Here is a 21,045-nt window from a genome sequence, read left to right as displayed (position 1 = left end):
CAGGGTATCAGAATATAAACCTCTAATGAACTGGCATAGAAAGTGCCAAATAGGAAAGACTCTTCAACAAGTGGTGCTGGGACAACCAGTCAGCCTCATGTTAAAAAGCAAACTCAGACCTTTATCTAAAACCATGCACAGAGGTCAAATCCAAATGGATTAAAGATCTTGATATCAGACCTGAAACCATAGGTATATAGAAGAACACACAGGTAAAACATTTCATGACATTGAAACTAAAGGCATCTTCAAGGAGGAAACTTCATTGTCCAAACAAATGGAAGCAATTAAACTGAGAAGCTTCTGCACCTCAAAGGAAATAGTGCAAGGATATAAAGACCACCCACAGAATGGGAGAAACTACTCACCAAATACCACCAGGGGCTAATATTCAAGACATATATGGTACTGACAGAACTTAATAAGAATAATCATCTAACCCTATCCAAAAATGGGAAGAAGAAATAAACAGACAATTCTTCAAAGAAGAAATACAAATGGCCAAAAGACACATGAAAAAAATGTTCTACATCACTAATCATAAGGAAGATGCAAATCAAAACAACTATGAGGTGTCATTTCATGCCACAGAGACTGGCACACATCACAAAGAATAAGAGCAATCAGTGCTGGCAGGGATGTGGGGAGAAAGAAACTCATTCACTACTGGTGGGAATGCCAGTCTAGTCCAACTTTTCTGGAAAACAATATGGTGATTTCTTAAAAAAAAAAAAAAAACACCTGGAAATTGAGCTCCCATATGATCCAGTCATACCACTCCTAAGGATATGCCCTAGGAACACAAAAACACAACACAAAAATGCCTTCTGCACACCTACAGTCATTGAAGCATTATTTACAATAGTCAGAATCTGCAAACAACCCAGATGCCTGGCAACAGATGAGTGGCTAAAGAAACTGTGGTACACATACACAATGGAATACTATGCAGATGTCAGAACAGATGGGGTCATGAAATTTTTCTATACATGGATGGACATTAAATCTATTATGCTGAATGAAATAAATCAGAAGGAGAGAGACACAATAGTATCTCAACTATGGGTTTTAAGTGAAAAACATTAATGTAATAATACACAGAGACAATATAGAAGAGGGCTGGAAGGTCCAGCTCATGATATGAATGAAGCTTGCCACAAAGAGTGAGTTCAGTTAGAGAAATGACTACATTGACAACTACCATGACAATGATAGTGAGTGAGAGAAATAGACTGCCTGTCTTGAATGCAGGCAAAGGGTGGGGGAGGAGGGAAGTGGAGGGCATGTTTGGTGGGAATGTTGCACTGGTGAAGGGGGTATTCTTTATTTATGAATATAACTGAAACATAACTATAAACATGTTTGTAATCATGGTTCTTAAGTAAAGATACGTATTAAAAAAATTGGTGGGGCCGGAAATATAGCACAGCGTTAGGGCGTTTGCCTTGAAAGCAGCCAATCAGCATGGACAGTGGTTTGAATCCCAGCATCCCATATGGTCCCTCATGCCTACCAGGAACAATTTGTGAGCACAGAGTCAGTAATCCTGAGCACCGTTGGGTGTGACCCCCCCCCAAAAAAAACAAACCAAAAAATAAATAAATAAATAAATAAGGCAAAAAGTCTAAGGAAGAAGTGCCAAAACAGAAACAAACAAAAAAGAAAATAAGAAAAACTGAACAGAACCAAAAATTGTATCAAAACAACACATAGAAGTTAATAGATATTTAAATGAGTAAATTCAAAACATAAGTTTCATTACAAATCAATGAAGAATGAGCTACTAAAAGAAAATTGCTTTAAACATAGAAGAAAAACAAAATTACCTCATTTCATTTTCAAAAATGTCTACTTTGCAAATCAAAATCCCAAAACAAATCTATGATCATTAGAAGAACATATTTATTAGAAATATATATTAACTGAGGCCAGAGTGATAGTTACAGAAGTTAGGGCACTTGCATAAGGCCAACCTGGGTTCAATCCTCAGCACCACATATAGTCCACCAGCCCACCAGGAGTGATTCCTTAGCACAGAGCTAGGAGAAGTCCCTCAGCACCACGAGGGGTCCATCCCAAAACCACCAAATTATGACCCTAAAAAAGAACTTAAAAAACCCAACCTGATATTTGACAAAATGGAATGTAGAAAAAACCCATCTGTCAAAAAAATAGTACAAAATTAAAAGGCTAATAACCAAATGGTCCTTATATTTTTGACTTTACAATGGTGTTTAAGTGATTATGCATTTAGCAGAAATTATTTTAACTTTTTTCTTTTTCTTTAATTTTTATTTTGATCATAGTGGCTTACATATCTTTCACATTAGTATTTTAGGTACATATTAACATTGAATCAGGGGAATACCCACCACCAAATTTGTCCTCCCCTCTTCCCCATTCCCTTTCTGCAACCCATATCCCCCACCATCACCCCCCGGGCTGCTAGAGTAGGTGGTCCCCTCTTTGTCTAGCTTACTATCAGTGATCATACATCTGTTTGGTCCTGGTGCCCTCCCTTGTTTCTCCCTCTATTTGAGAGGCTAAGCTAGATAAATTGAGTTATGTGGTTTTGTTTGAGGGAAAGAAAAGCAATAGAATGGGGTAAAGATTAAGCAGAAAAATAAAAAAATAAAAAATAAATAAAAATATGCTGTAAATGGGCGGAGACTTTCTAGTGGCTATCAGCCTCAGTTTGAGAGAGGACTTGAAATAGGTAATTGAAACACCATCAATACAAAAATAAATGTCAAATTAAATATTCAGTGAGCCCTACAGCAATAAAGAGAAGCACCACACAATAATCTTGGTTCTGAATTCAAATCATGCTGGAGTGCTAAAAGAAAGAGAAAGATAAGACAAGATAAGATAAAATAAAAAAGGAGACATCAACTTCAATATCTACACCAAAATAAGGATGTCAAAAATAAAAACAATCAATCAATATATATGTGGAAAAATGATTATTTTGTGCTTTTTTTTTTCCTTTTTCCCCCTGCATAGGCACAGTAACTATTGAGGATATTATAGAGGGAACTTTTTTCTTTTTTTTTTTTTGATTTTTGGGCCACACCCGGTAACACTCAGGGGTTACTCCTGGCTATGTGCTCAGAAGTTGCTCCTGGCTTGGGGGACCATATGGGACACCGGGGGATCGAACCGTGGTCCGTCCAAGGCTAGCGCAGGCAAGGCAGGCACCTTACCTTTAGCGCCACCGCCCGGCCCCGGGAACTTTTTTCTATAGCTAACAGTAGATGGTACACTTTCTCACAGTACTGGACAGTAGTGAGCTGCAGTTTCCAGTGACCTATACCATCATGAAAGCAAGCAAACGATACTCTAACAGTGTCTAATAGTTATTCTCGCACCTCATCAAGAAAGAAATGGATCAACCAGCAAGAACTCTTGGATTCAAGGAACTTTCAGATTGTGTATGTAAATGGTGTGAAACCACATACCACCTGTTTTCCATTTTCAGTATAGTATTTGATAAGTTACATGGAATAGTCAATAGTCTATTAGAAAATATTGTATTTGATGCCTTTGTCAATTATAAGCACACTAAGTATTCTGAGCATGATTAAAGTACTTTGGGAAATTAGATGTATTTATTGCAATGACATATCTATTGAGGATGGGGATAAAGTGGGGAGGCTGCATATCCAGAGATGCTCAGGGCTTATTCCTGGCAGTGCTCAGGGGACCATATGTAGTTATCAGAAATCTAACCAAGGTTAACCACATGCACAGTAAAAGCCCTAATTCTGGTTCTATCTCACTTGCCCTTAAATCAGGGGTCTCAAACTCAATTTACCTGGGGGCCACAGGAGGCAAAGTCAGGGTGAGGCAGGGCCCCATAAGGGATTTCGCTTACCAAATATTTGCAATAAAAAAATCGCATTAGTAAGAAAAAAATCGCATTAAACATTTGCATACCCCAAACGGAACCGCTCAGGGTATGCAAATGTTAATGCGATTTTTTTCTTACTAATGCGATTTTTACTGTGAGAATACTGTGATATTTGAAGGCCGGCCGCGGGCCACAAAATGTTGTATGGAGGGCAGCAAATGGCCCGTGGGCCGCGAGTTTGAGACCCCTGCCTTAAATGTATATTTAACTTAAAATAAGTATATAAATATCCAACCCTATCATTAAAAGTTGGGAAAGAGTTATATAGGAACAATTTGCAACATATAAATTAGAAATTAAAAAATAAGCAAAGAGGGGCTGGAGAGATAGCACAACAGTAAGGCGTTTTCCCTTGCACACAGGTGATTGAAACAGACAGTGGTTCGAATCCCAGTATCCCATATGGTCCCGAGCCTGCCAGGAGCGACTTCTGAGCGCAAAGCTAGGAGTTAACTCCTAAGTGCAGCTGGGTATGCTGCAAAAACCAAAAAGAAAAATAGAGAGAGAGAGAGAGAGAGAGAGAGAGAGAGAGAGAGAGAGAGAGAGAGACAGAGAGACAGAGAGACAGAGACAGAGAAATGAGCAAAAGAAACAATCAACAGTAGAATGAAAGTAATAAATGTCCAAGAAACATGAAAACATGCTGGTAGTCAGATAAAATATCAATTTATAAAAGGTTATTTTAGATAAAAATATCAAAACCTAAGCATTGGCAACTAACTATACACAAAGTAGGAGCTCTCGATTTCTCACTGACTGTCAAAGATGAGACAACCATTCTAAAATCAGTTAATATATATATTCTCTATGAGCCACTATTTCTACTTCTCATACATGCTCACTCTATGTTCACAATAGCAAACTCTGATATTGTTCAAGAGGGGTCTGAGCCATAGCACAGTGAATCAGGCATGTGCCTTGCATGCAGCAGACCTGGATTCCATTTCCTGCATCTCATATGATCCCGAGTTTGCCAGGATTGATTTCTGAGTGCAATGTCATGAGTAACATCCCTGAGTACCACCAGAGGGGACCAAATACAAACAAACAAATCAGGAGGAATCTACATCAGTGGCTTTCTGCCCTTTTACACCTTCAGACTGACCTGCTCAAGGACCGGCTTTTGAAATCCACTGATCTAGACCTGTGCTCTTCAAACTTTTCACACCTACAAACAGGCACCTGTCCTTCATACCACTTCACAGATCAGCTACGATAGCCAAGTGGCAGATAGTGATTTTCAGTCATTCTACACACAGACTCCATCAATAAATGGACCACTGGCTAAAGATAACTAACCTAAACAACATAAGAAAATAATTAATCCAGAGGCTAGAGATACAGAACAGTATATTAAGGTGCTTGTGTTGCATGTGGCTGACCCAAGAACCACCTGGAGTAATTCCTAAGAACAGAGCCAGAAAGAAGCATGGCTTCGTAAGGCCCAGAATTGCCACCCCCTAAATTAAAAACATTAATCCAGTATAGTAAAGGCTTGTGTCAAAATACTAAGTACAGATATACAATATATAGGATGTGAACTTGGATAGATGTCAAACAAGTGAGATTAAGATATTGCAATATGATACATAATATTTCATAATATTTTAAAACAGTATTTTATTTCTATATTTAAGAGCAATATATGAAAAGTATCAATGTGATACTAAAAGTTTACATTTTAAATTTGTATAGCTGTTGTCTTTAAAAAGGAAGAAACTTTTTTTTAATAATATTTTTTATTTAAACTCCTTGGTTACAAACATGATTGTGGTTGGGTTTCAGTCATATAAGAGGACACCCCTCATCACCAGTGTCCCAAACATTCCCACCACCAATGTCCCAAATATCCCTCCTCCCCACCCCACCCCCACCTGTACTCTAGACAGGCTTTCTATTTCCCTCATGCATTCTCATTGTTAGGATAGTTCACAAGGTAGTTATTTCTCTAACTAAACTCATCACTCTTTGTGGTGAGCTTCATAAAGTGGGCTGTAACTTCCAGCCCTCCTCTCCTTTGTCTCTGAAAAGTATTGCAAGAATGTCTTTCATTTTTCTTAAAACCCATAGATGAGTGAGACCATTCTGAGTCTTTCTCTCTCTCTGACTTATTTCACTCAGCATAATAGATTCCATGTACATCCATGTATAGGAAAATTTCATGACTTCAAGAAGGCACTTTTTTTTTTTCGGGCCACACCCATTTGATGCTCAGGGGTTACTCCTGGCTAAGCACTCAGAAACTGTCCCTGGCTTGGGGGGACCATATGGGACTCGGGGGGATAGAACTGTGGTCCTTTCCTTGGCTAGCGCTTGCAAGGCAGACACCTTACCTCTAGCGCCACCTCGCCGGTCCCAGAAGGCACATATTTTAAGCTTAAAAAAAAAAAAATCCAACCTAGGGGCGGGAGAGATATCATGGAGGTAGGGCACTTGCCTTGAATGCAAAGGATGGTGGTTCGAATCCTGGCATCCCATTGCTCCCTCGAGCCTGCCAGGTGCGATTTCTGAGTGTAGAGTAGGAGTAACCCCTGAGCGTTGCTGGGTGTGACCCAAAAATCAAAAACCAAAAAGAAAAAGAAAAGAAAAGAAAAGAAAACCACCAAAAAAACCCAACCACCAAAAAAACCCAACCCAGTAACAGTCAGTTCCGAGAGGCCCATTAATGTATCTCATTTCTGAAATTTTCATCAAAATTCTGTATTTTAAGAAAAAAAAGAAAAAAAAATCTAATAAAGTCCACTTATAAGAAAGACTATAATTCAACTCTTTTTTCACCTATTTTTTTTACTGACAGAAATAATGTGAATTTAAGAATATAAGAGAAGCAAATAAAATAAATTCCATAGAATTATGTCGATAAAGTTTACAAAAAACATACTGAAATATTTTGGAAATTGGGCATACGGAGACTCAAACTTGGGCCTTGCACATGCCATGCATGGCATTCTACCACATGAGCTATCTTTATCTTCTCAGTCTCTAGAGGTAAAGAATTTTAAACTTCAACATTTCCAGATAACCACTAGTCTCTACTTTGCTTATTTCTATATGGCTAACTAAATTATTTTCCAATTTTTATCTAAGATTGAAAAAAATAACTTTAAAAAATACTTTAAATAAAACAAAAGCAAGTCCTTAAACGACTAACCTGTATGGGTTCTTCTATGTCTCTGAAGCTCGTCACTCCTTGTGAATCTTTTGCCACAAAACATCCAGTTGCACACAAAAGGCCTTTCTCCAGTATGCCAGCGTAGGTGTGCTCGGAGATGAGATGTCTTACCATACACTTTACCACATCCTTCAATATGGCAGATATGTTGCTTCTTTTTTCCTGGTTCATTACTGCCTCTAACAAAAACCAAAATCGAACATTATTATCTCAATACCATTCATACATATATGGAAATATAAAAAGGAATAAAAAATAACTAAAGGATGCTTTTCATTTGTGTGTATGTGTGGGTTTTATACTGGGAGGTGTTCTGGGTCACACCCTGAAATGCTCAGCGGTTACTCCCAGTTCTGGGATCAGGGGAACGATGTGATGGGGATTGAAACCAGGAATTCCCATAGGCAAAGCACAAACAGACTTCTTTCAGCTATTCTCTGCCACAAGAACAGCTTTCCTAATTTTGGACAACTCATGAGGCATAACTGTAGTTAAAAATCAGAAAAATGGGGTCAGAGCAGTAGTACAGTGGGCCAGGCACTTACTTTGCGAGTGACCAACCAGGGTTTAATCCCCACCATCCTATATGGCCCTCTGAGCCTGCCATGAGTGATTCCTGCCACAAAGCCAAGAATAACCCTAAGTGCACAGCTGTCCCCCACCCCCAAAAAATTTTTTTAAAATGTAGTGCAAGTACTATATGAAATCCATGTTTGCTATAAAAAACATTATGAATCCCACAGCATTTCATGTTCCTTCCCTAGCTTTTCCTTAGAATAAATCCCTAAGCTTTCTAAGACACTTGAAAATTCTGTAACATATCCAACTGTTAGTAATTCCAATTTAAATGTATATGGTGCAGTTTCGTATTTAGGAAGATAGAGGAGAACTTCCAGAGAAGCTGGTGAAAACTGTAAAAGCTCCAAACCACATGTCATTTAGTCTCTAATAACAGCTTAACAAATACACAACAAATAAACATTTACTCAAAGAAATAAAATATAACAAGGATGGCATAGCCTTGAGCCAAGACTTACAGCCTTCTTTCTTCCCTCCCTTCAACCTCTCTTCCATTAGACACATTACAGACTGGTATGGAGATGGGGGGACTGCCAGGACAGATGAGATGTCAGCAAGTCTCATACTGGCCTCAGCAAACTGTTCTTGGGGCTACATTTCAGGTGAGTGTAGCTAACAAAAGGCACATCCTTCTTCCATGGACTCTAATACCTATGACCCAGGTTCTATCTTAGATAAAGTTCAAATTGTCCTTGACTTGGTTCATAAGCAGAGGTTCTAAGAAAAAGCAAGCAAGTAAGAACTGAGGCCACTGCTGCTCCCCACAATGAATGTTCTTGGCGCCAATGGACACAGATTCCCCAGAGAGAAATAGGGCACCCATTCAAAAACCATGACATAGAAATTTCTGGCTGAAGGGAGAAGCATGCAATAAAAGAGTTCCAAATCTCTTGTCAACGGAACAGACTTCACTTGAGAAGTGACTATTCTTTAAGATAGCAGAAATAATCACAAAAGACAACTGGGAGGACAGTAATAATAGATTCACTGGAGAACAGGCTAAACTGTAAGCTAGGTAGATTGCCAGAAAGCAGCAAGAAAAGAGAGAGCTGAGAGACACCATCCCACATCAGAAGAAACCTCAGACACAGATTCAGAATGAACTGAGGATGAGGAGGTGGGGGTGGCTAGGGTGGCATCTCAAATAGGGGGAATACGATCACATACACAACATCAGCTCCTGAATCAGCTCTCTGGAATTCTACGGTTCCCCAAGCACCAGGTTCAATGGTAGAGGATGTTACAATGGTGATAGGATTGGTGGAACACAGAATGCCAGAAACAATAGCATTATAAGCAACTTTGTAAACTGTTCTTTTTAAATAAAAGAATAAAAAAAAAAAAAAAGACAAATGGTACCAAAACTCAAAATTAACCATAGTACTCAAAAAAATTTTTTTAATTTATTTTTCAGCTACACCTTGCTGTGCTCAGCTCAGGACTTATTCTGTACTTTGCACTCAGGAATCACTTGTGGCAGGCTCTGGGGACTATATAAGGTGATAGGGAGCAAACAATTCATTCTATGAGGACATTAGTACTCTCATCCCAAACCAGACAAACTACACATCAGTATTTCTCATGACATGCATCCAAAAATCAGTAACAAAAATGTTAGCAAACTGAATCCAGCAACATATATACCACGACCAAATTACAAAACACAAAAACTATTAACATCTGATAACATACTATAACTTATTGATAGAATTAAAATAAGGACTACAAAATTATTTTAAGAAATAGAGAAAAGCATTATATACAACCCAATATCCTTTCATGAAAAAAAAAAGAGATGCTTCAGCTTAACTAAGTACATCTATGATAAATCCAGGAATAATACTGTAATTAATGGTCTAAGATTTTTTTCCCACCTAAGATCAGAAACAAAGTAAAGACTTTTATCACTTTCTCTCACTTTTAAGCACTTTCATTCAATACAAAGCTGAAGGTCATGAACAATTATCATATTTTCTGGCGTATAAGATGACTTTTTGGCCCATGAAAGACTCTTAAAAGTCGGGGATCATCTTATATGCCAGTATACAGCATGCTGAAACTTACTCCAGCTTCAGGAATGAGTGAACCGCTCCCCTCTTACTTTTAAGAAGTTACTTACTTTTAAGATTTTTTAGTAAGTTTTTCATGGATTTAAGGGTCGTCTTATATGCCAGAAAATACTAGATGAGAAAACTAAGAGTCATCCAGAGTAGAAGGCAGAAGTAACCATTTCTACTTACAAATGACATGGTTTTACATATAGAAACCAATAAAAAAAAATAATGAAATAAGAGCTCACCAGGATGCAGGATAGATTAATATGCAAAACCTAAATCCAGTTAGAGAAATATCTACACTAACAACTATACTGACAATGGCAGTGAGTGGGAGAAGTAGAATACTGTCTCTAATACAGGCAGGGGTAGGGAGGGAAACGTGGGGAGCATTGAAGATTATACTGGCAAAGGGGGGGTGTTCTTTTTTATAATGGAAACACAACTACAAAAAGTTTGTAATCATGGTGCTTAAATATATTATTATAAAATATATCGGGGCCGGGCGGTGGCGCTGGAGGTAAGGTGCCTGCCTTGCCTGCGCTAGCCTAGGACGGACCGCGGTTCGATCCCCCGGCGTCCCATATGGTCCCCCAAGCCAGGAGCGACTTCTGAGCGCATAGCCAGGAGTAACCCCTGAGCGTCACCGGGTGTGGCCCAAAAAAAAAAAAAAAACCAAAAAAAAAAAAAAAAAATATATCAATTGAAACGAACAATTAAGCATCTCCATTTGCAACTGCAATTTGCATTTGCATTGTAAAAGGACATACTGAAGAAAATCAAAAGATAAACAGAATGACAGAAAATATATGTATATCATACCCAGTAAGGAATTCATATCTAGGATATATAAAAGACTAATAATTCAATGATAAAAAGGCAATCTAAATTTTAAATGGAAAAAAGATGGGAGTTTCCCTTAAAACAGTTATATAAATATTAGTGGCAATGAAAATAGTTCAACTACTTTGGAAAACAATCAGGCATTTCCTCAAATGGCTTGACCTAGTTTGAACAATTAATTCCATTCTCGTGTCCATACCCAAAAGAAATAAAAAGTGTTTAGAGTAGTCTAGTAGTTAAATGATAAAAAATCCCAAACATCCAATTGATAAATAGATAAGTAAAATTCTACCTATAGAATGGAATTGTTGCTTACTCACTAAAATTAACATACATTAAAACACGGAAAGCCTTGGAAACAATTTAATAAATTGTTACAAACCACTGTACATAATTTATGATTCTACTTACTGTATTTTCCAGTGTATAAGATGACTTTTGAAACAAAAAATAATCAACCGAAAATCGGGGGTCGTCTTATACGCCAAGTATATCCCGAAAAATGTTTCAATATGCCGCTAAATGAAAATTGTCTGAATATTGCCACAAAACGAATTTTCCAATTCGATCCTGCACCAATCACTGCAAGGCTGCTCAGACCACCTCTCTAACTCAGTCAATTCAAGCAGGCTTTTGATGCATACAAATTAGACAATGTTCTGGATCCGAATCTACACTGTAAAAAGCCTGTTTAGATTGGCCAGAGTCAGAGAGGAAGTCTATTACAGTAGAACCTCTGAATCTTTGCTGCTTGTAATTGGCTCACTGTGGTACATACAGTTGCAGCACAGGAACGTTCTGCCTTATACAGTGAATATAGGCCTAAACCAGGCCCGGAGAGATAGCACAGCGGCGTTTGCCTTGCAAGCACCCGATCCAGGACCAAAGGTGGTTGGTTCGAATCCCAGTGTCCCATATGGTCCCCCGTGCCTGCCAGGAGATATTTCTGAGCAGACAGCCAGGAGTAACCCCTGAGCACCGCCGGGTGTGGCCCAAAAACAAAACAAAACAAACAAACAAAAAAAATATATACACACACACACACACACACACACACACACACACACACACACACACACACACAGGCCTAAACCTATGTTTTAACTGTAAAATTAGGGGGTTGTCTTATACGCCGGAAAATATGGTATATGAAAAGTCCAGAATAGGCAAATCTATCAAGATTACCTAAGGTTGAGAGGATTGCTACTAAATAAAGGCTTTCTTTTGGGAGTGACAAAACGTGTTCTAAGATTAAAGTAATGGTCACACATATCTGTGAATATATTAAAAACAATTAAATTGAGCACTGTCAGTGAACTGTATTTTATTTTCAATATTTATATAATTCATAAAAATAGAAAATCAGTTTTAAAAGGCAGGAGGTAAAAGACGACTGAAATCCCATTCCTAGAATAGTTTGCTTAATCTAATCCTGATCATAAAAAAATTACATCTCAGGGCCTGCGAGGTGGCACTAGAGGTAAGGTGCCTGTCTGCCTTGCAAGCGCTAGCCAAGGAAGGACCATGGTTCGGTCCCCCGGCATCCCATATAGTCCCCCCAAGCCAGGGGCAATTTCTGAGCGCTTAGCCAGGAATAACCCCTGAGCATCAAACAGGTGTGGCCCGAAAAATCAACAACAACAAAAAAATTACATCTCAATTTCTGGGAGGGAGGAGGGAGAGAGAGAGAGAGAGAGAGAGAGAGAGAGAGAGAGAGAGAGAGAGAGAGAGAGAGAGAGAGAGAGAGAGGGAGAGAGGGAGAGAGAGAGAGAGAGAGAGAGGAGAGAGAGAGAGAGAGAGAGAGGAGAGAGAGAGAGAGAGAGAGAGAAGGGGGAGGGAGGGAGAGGGGGAGAGAGAGAGAGAGAGAGAGAGAGAGAGGGAGAGGGAGAGGGAGAGGGGGGAGAAAGAAGAGAGAGTAGAAAGGAGAGAGAGAGAGAGAAAGAGAGAAAGAGAGGGAGAGAGAGGAAAGAAGGAGAAAAGGAGAAAAGGGAAGAGAGACAGAGAAAAAGACAGAGACACAGAGACATTACCTTCCTTCTCCTTCCCTACAGTTAGGACAAGAACAGGCAACTCTTCGAAGTCTCTTGCCGGGTTGCACCTCTTGATCAGAAGCTTGCTGACCTTGCTGCAAATGCACTTGTGTGAGTTGATCAGGACTAACAGCTCCTATCGTTGCATTAGCAATTCCTCCAACTGCTACAGTTACAGGAGCTATTGTAGCTTGCTGGACTTTCACTCCATCTTGTCCTTGCTGTTGACCTAAAAAGATGGTTAAAAAAATTATGTTTTCTATTTCTAAAGAAGTAATTAAAAGACTATTTTTCATGGGCACTTAAAATTACCACATTTCTCTAATAATCCTTGTAAACTACGAAACCAAAGGAGTTAGTAATCTATGTTATGCTAATTCTTCCAAAACAGAACATTCTTAATTTCGCTCATGAAGCCTTTATTGTCAGATTTGGTGGGAATAAACGTAAAGAAATTTGTAATTTCTCATTCTGTGAAATAAAGATAATATTTGTCATTTACCTTCTTCTGACCAAACTAATGTCAGGATTCATGACATTTGAAAAGTACTTTGAAATCCACAGATAAGATGCTATACCCCGGAGAGATAGCACAGTGATGTTTGCCTTGCAAGCAGCCGATCCAGGACCAAAGGTGGTTGGTTTGAATCCCGGTGTCCCATATGGTCCCCCATGCCTACTAGGAGCTATTTCTGAGCAGACAGCCAGAAGTAACCCCTGAGCAACGCCGGGTGTGGCCCAAAAAACAAAACAAAACAAAACAAAAAAAGATGCTATAGAAACATAATAATTACCATTTTTGTAATCAAGGTGTTTAAATAAAGATATAAAAAATAATTATCATTTCCAGAGTAAGCAATGTATCTAACTTGCTTAAAGAAAAGGCAGGAATAAAACGTGATTAAAAAAAAAAAGAGTAAGTTTCAGAACTTAACTTCATAATTCGAAATAAGCAAACAAGTGATGAGTCATTCAAGAATTATACAGGTTAATTTAAATAGGTTTTTTTAAAATAGGTTCATCCCCAACAGTGTTTGGGGAGGGGGACTGTGGATCATAGCCATTCTTGGTGGTTCAGTACTTGGTCCCAGTGACACTCAAGGAACTATGAGATGTCTGGGATCACAATCATACTGTTACTATAATCGCAACACAGACATTTAATCTATTATTGCTTTACGCATACATTATTTGGACTTCATTTCTCAGGCTACTGTGTATGTATATGTAAACACACAGAAATATACATAAACACACACACACACATATATATAATCATTTGATTCCTTAGGGGAAAAATCATGAGTAAACAGTACATATTATGACTTTGACATTGATTCTGCTTTATAATTAACCTTTCTTTCAACACAGTTCTAATTTCTCCCCCAAAGATATGGAAGTAAATATGTGAATGAACAAAAATGCAACTTATGAAGGAATGCCCTCACCTCAAAGAGTTTAAGATCAAAAAAGTTCCTCTTTACACACCTCTAATCGCTTGTCTGTCAAAAATACTCAAATGTTAGCTATTAATATTAGCTTTAACTGAGTTCGACAGCAATAAAGAAAATATGATAGTAAACACAGCATGAGTATTGAGTACAAAATATTAAGAGCTTGGGCCCGGAGAAGATAGAACAGCAGCGTTTGCCTTGCAAGCAGCCGATGCAGGACCAAAGGTGGTTGGTTCGAATCCCGGTGTCCCATATGGTCCCCCGTGCCTGCCAGGAGCTATTTCTGAGCAGACAGCCAGGAGTGACCCCTGAGCATCGCCGGGTGTGACCCAAAAACCAAAAAAAAAAAAAATTAAGAGCTTAATTTTAAGTTGTATAGCTAGTTTTTTAATAACACGGAACAAACATGAAAAAGGCAGTAACAGTTTATAAGAGGAACAGCATACATTTACTAAGCAAAATTAAACCACTACTAGCCTAATTATTCTTAAACCTGTGGGAGCTATAATATATATTGTTCTTGTATTGTTCTGGGACTATTCTCAGCTGTGCTCAGGGCTTACTACTGGCTCAGCATTCTGAGATCACACCTGGAGGGGCTTAGGGAAGCATATGGGTTCCTAGGGATTGAATCTAAGTTGACCACGTGCAAGGCAAATGGCCTGATAAGTCTCAATATAAACCTTTTTTTTGTTTTTGTTTTTTTGGGTCACACCTGGCAGCGCTCAGGGGTTACTCCTGGCTCTCTGCTCAGAAATCGCTCTTGGCAGGCTCGGGGGACCATATGGGATGCTGGGATTCGAACCACCTTCAGTGTTGGGTCGGCCGCTTGCAAGGCAAATGCCCTATCACTGCGCTATCTCTCCATCGCCTATAAACCATATTTTTTTCTTTCTTTTTTTTTTTTTTACTGTGGGCAAAGTGAATTACAAATCTTTCACAGTAATATTTAAGGCACATAGTAGAATATAAACCATATTTTTGAATGAAAACAAAGTGTTTATTCACTGTTTTAGTGAGAATGCATACTTTAACCATTCATCTGAAGTTACATTTTTGTTAGATTTTGAATTAATATGGTGATAAAGCAATGTAAGTAAGGGAAGAAATTGTGAATTCAGTGAATCTACAAAGTATCTGTAGTGAAGATCCTTTATTTCTTTACCTCAAGTAATCTTGACATCCTTATAATTCTTATCCCTTTTCTCTTTTTTTTTTTTTCTTTTTGATTTTTGGGCTTCATCTGGCAGTGCTCAGGGGTTACTCCTGGCTGTCTGCTCAGAAATAGCTCCTGGCAGGCACAGGGGAACATATGGGACAGAGGGATTCAAACCAACAACCTTTGGTCCTGGATCGGCTGCTTGCAAGGCAAACGCGGCTGTGCTATCTCTCCGGGCCCTCTTATCCCTTTTCTATTAAAAAGAGTTGTTTTTAAAAGATAAGCCAATTTCCTACAGGAAAGGCTTTATAAATTATAAAACAATATATAAATGTCAAGTGTTAATTTTGATGTTTCAATAAATCTTAAAAATGATTGTTTTAGATTTATTCCTATTTTTATTCTTTAAATGTATTACAGCTAAGGTAATTTTTTTACAATGCTGTTAAGAATGTGACCTTGGGGCCGGAGAGATAGCATGGAGGTAAGGCGTTTGCCTTTCATGCAGAAGGTCATCGGTTCGAAACCCGGCGTCCCATATGGTCCCCCATGCCTGCCAGGAGCAATTTCTGAGCATGGAGCCAGGAGTAACCCCTGAGCGCTGCTGGGTGTGACCCAAAAACCACAAAAAAAAAAAAAAAAAAAGAATGTGACCTTAGTTTACAGTCAGCTCACATCACCACCATCAAAGATTCAAAATATTTTGTTATGCCTTGCATTTTTGGGGCCACACTCAGTGGGACACAGGGGTTACTGAGTGGCAGACTCAGGGGACCATGGGATGCCAGGGACTAAACCCAGGTCGGCTGTGTACAAGGCAAGCTTCCTACCTGCTTTGCCATCACTTGTATTTTTGAACACACAGAAAGTTTCTCTACCCCACCCCCTGGCCCCAAAGTAATTTTAAATAATCTGAGCCTAAACTCAAAGGATTTGAGTCAATGTCAATAAGCAGTATTGGAAAAATGTCTCTGAATGTTGTCTCTTAATGTTGTCTCCCTTGATAGTCCCCAAACAATTGACCCATTCTCTTTCTTGCCACAGGACGGGGCTTAGTATATCTTTATACACCTGCCTCTGGCCTAGAACTTCGTGGCTTGGTCTCATTGTCCATCCTCTAACTGGACATCCTGTGTGCACACTGCCACTGCTGTGCTAGGGAAAGGAGGGAGGCCCTGACACATAACTGGATATAAGGAGGGATCAGGTGAAGCATTGGGCACACCTGTATATATTTGTAGTAGTTCCACTTGCCATTCTGGGAGAACGGGCCTGGAACAGGGGCGCCGCAAGAATTAAGAAAAACAAGACATACTTAAGGGAGAAAAGCAAAGCTTCCAACCTTGAGGACTGAGCCACAAACTGTCCTCCCCATACAATCTTCATTGGCCAGATTAGACCCAACACCCCTCAAAGTACCTATCTAATACTAATTAACCAAGCCTAAGTGGGTCTTTACATCTCAAAAGGGAAGAGAGGGCAAAGTCATTAGGAAAAGCAGGGTGTGTGCTCCTGTGCTTAGCTACATACTTGTATCTACAAATGTGCACATGTATTTGTGTGGGAAAGGTTGGAAAACCTCAAGTCACCTACCACCACTCCTGGTTATCTAGAATCTGTCCGCTTTAGGAAGCCTTCTGTTCGTAGAGATAAACATGGCCTGTCCAAGGCCTAAACAGTGACACAACAAGCAGAATGACCACTGCACATCTGTCTCCGTAGAGGGTGTGGTTCCAAAAAAAGTGGCTTTTAGTCTGAATTACTTATGTCTTACATTTCTATGTCTCATATTCCGTACACACTGCATTCTCTCATATTTGATACTCAATAGGATTTAGCTTCTGGGCTCGTGGAATTCCTAACAGCCAAATTCAATGTGCATTCACTTCTTTTTTTTTTTTTTTTTGGTTTTTGGGCCACACCTGGTAACGCTCAGGGGTTACTCCTGGCTATGTGCTCAGAAGTTGCTCCTGGGGGACCATATGGGACACCGGGGGATCGAACTGCGGTCCGTCCAAGGCTAGTGCAGGCAAGGCAGGCACCTTACCTTTAGCGCCACTGCCCGGCCCGCATTTACTTCTTAATGAATGTTTCACAAATAATTCTGTTGTATCTGGCATTACTGACCACACTGTCCCTAAAACCCAAGCTCTTTACATTCTCAGAAACTTCTTATTCTCTATTTGCTCTTTATAATCAGCCTTTACATGTAAATTTAAGTCACACTCTTAAAAGAATTATCTACATTGGATGCCTTTATTCTCATCTCTCAATTCTCAAACTAAAAAATTGAAATTAGGTGTCCATCTTCTTACTCTACAAATGAGAGATAATAATAATTTCTTGTTGGCAAGTCCAACAAGCTCTCTCTTTCCTTCAGCTCATTATTACCTCTCTGGCACACAGGAGTTACTAAACCCAAATCCTTTCCAAATGCATACTTTGTTACACAGATACTAGTCCCCACCAGCTAAGCCGTGACTTGTGGACTGAGCTGAAGCACCGTCCCCTCCAGCAGACGGCAGAAGATGACTGGAGACTACGTGCATTTGAAGTCAAATAACCTGTATGACCCAAGTATAAGCTGAGTTCGAATTTTTCGGCACGAAACTTGGCTTATACACGAGTACAAAGAGTTTAGAACACAGGTTTCAAGGCCCGGAGAGATAGCACAGTGGTGTTTGCCTTGCAAGCAGCCGATCCAGGACCAAAGGTGGTTGGTTCGAATCCCGGTGTCCCATATGGTCCCCCGTGCCTGCCAGGAGCTATTTCTGAGCAGTCAGCCAGGAGTAACCCCTGAGCACCGCAGGGTGTGGCCCAAAAACCCAAACCCCCTCCCCCCCAAAAAAAGAACACAGATTTTACCAAATGCTAACAAATATTCTAACAATCATTCTATCCAGTTCTTACTTCTGCTTTCTCTGACTGTGGCTTTTCACATCTGTCACATGCTTGAATTCCAGAATTTTCCTAAAACCCAGATTTGATTAAACCTTCTTGCTCTCCTTCAAACCTGTCACAGGTTTCTAATTTCAAGTTTAATGCTTATAAAAAACTTGAATACATTTCATTTTCAAGAAGGGAAATAGTTCATGAAAGAGGCCATCCCAGTAAGTCACCTGTGGTGACTTAATTTCTAAAGGACTACAGCAATAGTCACATAAAATGTCAGGTTTTCCTTTATTTTCTTCACCACTATCTTAATTAAGTATTACTCAGTGAACTTTGAATGGGCTGATGGGAAACTTGAAAAAGTACTGCAGTTCTATTTTAAGAAAATAATTCATTTCAGGAATCAAATTGGTACCTAATTTAGAGGAGGGTTCTACAACGTAAAATTTCCCCATAAAGATAAGTGGAAACTAACTTACCTAAATTAAGGTCAAAATAAATGACATAACTAGAATTAAGAGATCAGTGTAAATCTTAGTTTTGATTTAACTTCTCCCATCCCCTCAATTTATCTGTTCATTCCTAGCCCTTAGGAAGTATACTGTTTAATAAATGCTTATTATGGTTAATTGAATAAAATAATGAATAAAAATAAAATACTTTGGATTCCTTGGGTCTTCTTGATTATGAGGGGAAATAAAGAAATTAAGTGTTTTAATTTTAGTGCCAGTTATTTTCTCACTCTGAAAACTTCCTAATAGCAAAGGGAAAAATGCAGTTCTGTTACAAACTAAAATAAAGAATTTCATCATCAGAGCTAGGGAGATAGTACTGTGGATAGGGCTTTTACCTTGCACAGAGATGACCTAGGTTCAATCCCAGATACTACATATGATCTGAGCCAACCAGAGTCAGGAATAAACCCTGGGCATTTTCAGGTAATGGCCCAGAAAAAAAAGTTTTTTCATCATTAAAAACATATTTAAGTAACAGAATTTGGATGTATTGCTGTTTTAAGTATAGAAAATAAGTATAAAAATATGTTTTAATGGGGGCCAAGTGATAACACAGTGGTAGGGCATTTGCCTTGCACGTGACTGACCCTGGACAGACCCAGGTTCGATCCCTGGCATCCGATATTGTTCCCCAAGCTTGCAGGAGAGATTTCTGAGCACAGAGCCAGGAGTAACCCAAGCACCAAAATCCAAAAAAAAAAAAATTAAAAAATGTAGGGGCCAGACAGAGAGCACAGCAGTAAGGCAATTGCCTTGCATGTGGCCCACCCAGGAGGGACCTGGTTTGATTCCCAGCATCCCATATGGTCCCCTAGCCTGCCAGGAGCGATTTCTGAGTGCAGAGTCAGGAATAACCCGAGTGCCACTGGGTGTGGCCCAAAAACCAATCAATCAGTAAATAAAGTTAATAATAAAATAAATAAAAAATATGGAAAAGTCTGTTAATGAAACATGGGTTCTAGAAAACAAGGCACTTACTAATTTAAAAACTGTCCATGTATGGAATACACTCAGGGAACTTTGGTGGAGCTCAACACTGATAGTGGGATTGGCCCTGATTCGTTGTATGTCTGAAACCCAACTATGAATAAGTTTTTAAATCACAACAAAATAAAATAAAAACATGTAACTGAATCTAAAAACAAAAAAACAAAAGTGTCTATAGATTTTAAATAGGCATTTATAGAAGCCTATTACATTCTTTTTTGTTTTGTTTTGTTTTCTTTTTAGGGGAGCCACACCCAGAAATGCTCAGGGTTTATTCCTGGTTCTGTGTTCAGGGGTCACTTCTGGAGGGCGTGGAGGGGGTCATATCTGGTGCTAGAGATCAAACCTACGTCAACATATACAAGGCTAGTGATTTGCTTACTACTATAATATTATACAACCCTACATTTTTGTCTTTTTCTTTCGTGTGTGTGTGTGTGTGTGTGTGTGTGTGTGTGTGTGTGTCAGGGGGAACACACCCAGTACCTTATCAGACAGGTGCAAATCAAGTGCCTTACCTCCAGCCCTGTCTGGTTATAAATTTCTTTCTCCTTTTTTTTTTTTAACTTTATTTAAAGAAAATGCGTCACATATTTTACCATGTTTGTTTCCAGGTGAGAGCAAAGTTATTTTTAAAAAATAAAAAGAGGGGGCCAGAGAGATAGCACAACCGTGTTTGCCTTGCAAGCAGCCGACCCAGGACCTAAGGTGGTTGGTTCAAATCCCGGTGTCCCATATGGTCCCCTGTGCCTGCTAGGAGCTATTTCTGAAAAGATAGCCAGGAGTAACCCCTGAGCACCGCCGGGTGTGGGCCCCCCCCCCCAAAACAAAACAAAACAAAAACCAAAAAATAAATTAAAAAAATGGAAAAAAAAGTTTTTAAAAGTACAGTAACAGGGGCCAGAGAGATAGCATGGAGTAAGGCCTTTCATGCAGAAGGACAGTGGTTTGAATCCCGGCATCCCATAAGGTCCCCTGTGCCTGCCACGGGTGATTTCTGAGCATAGAGCCAGGAGTAACACGTGAGCGCTGCCAGGTGTGACCCAAAAACCAAAAAAAAAAAAAAAATAGTACAGTAACAAGCACATTTATGAAAATTATTGTTTCTCCAATGAAGTCATTAATGCAATGAAAGTTTAATAAGCTTGTTAGCTGTCCATTCTGTTAAATTATTGTTTTACTATAGGAATGACAGCATCAAACAAATGAAGCTATCCAGAAATTCAAAGCAATATTATTGTTACTAAAACTTTTAGGGGTGTGTACTCAGCTGCCAGGCCTCCTGGAAGAAGGAAGTTATGTGGGGGAGGGTGCCTGCACTCGCTCCAAAAAGCCCTGGTCATATCAGCCTCTAAATCAATGTACCTAAAGTTTGATCAGATTGTTGTCTAAGTGTAATGGGGTGGTAAGGCAGGGCCATAGGCAAAACGGTGACTTGGGGTGATGGAAA

The 21,045-nt window shown here is 39.3% G+C and overlaps 1 protein-coding gene across 1 annotated transcript in view; it reads right to left on the bottom strand.

The window, feature by feature from the left end:
• Positions 1 to 21,045, bottom strand: part of SP4 (Sp4 transcription factor) — a 59,672-nt gene that overhangs the window by 10,494 nt on the left and 28,133 nt on the right. The window contains exons 3-4 of the mRNA XM_049785338.1: positions 12,589 to 12,817; positions 7,062 to 7,261 (exon numbers count right to left, since the gene is read on the bottom strand). Coding sequence (XP_049641295.1) covers positions 7,062 to 7,261; positions 12,589 to 12,817 — 429 coding nt within the window. The remainder of the gene's footprint in view (positions 1 to 7,061; positions 7,262 to 12,588; positions 12,818 to 21,045) is intronic.

This window comes from Suncus etruscus, chromosome 13 (assembly GCF_024139225.1).
Source record: "Suncus etruscus isolate mSunEtr1 chromosome 13, mSunEtr1.pri.cur, whole genome shotgun sequence".
NCBI lineage: Eukaryota > Metazoa > Chordata > Mammalia > Eulipotyphla > Soricidae > Suncus > Suncus etruscus.
The sequence above is the reverse complement of the archived record's forward strand: the minus strand, read 5'-3'. Positions and strand labels throughout refer to the sequence as shown.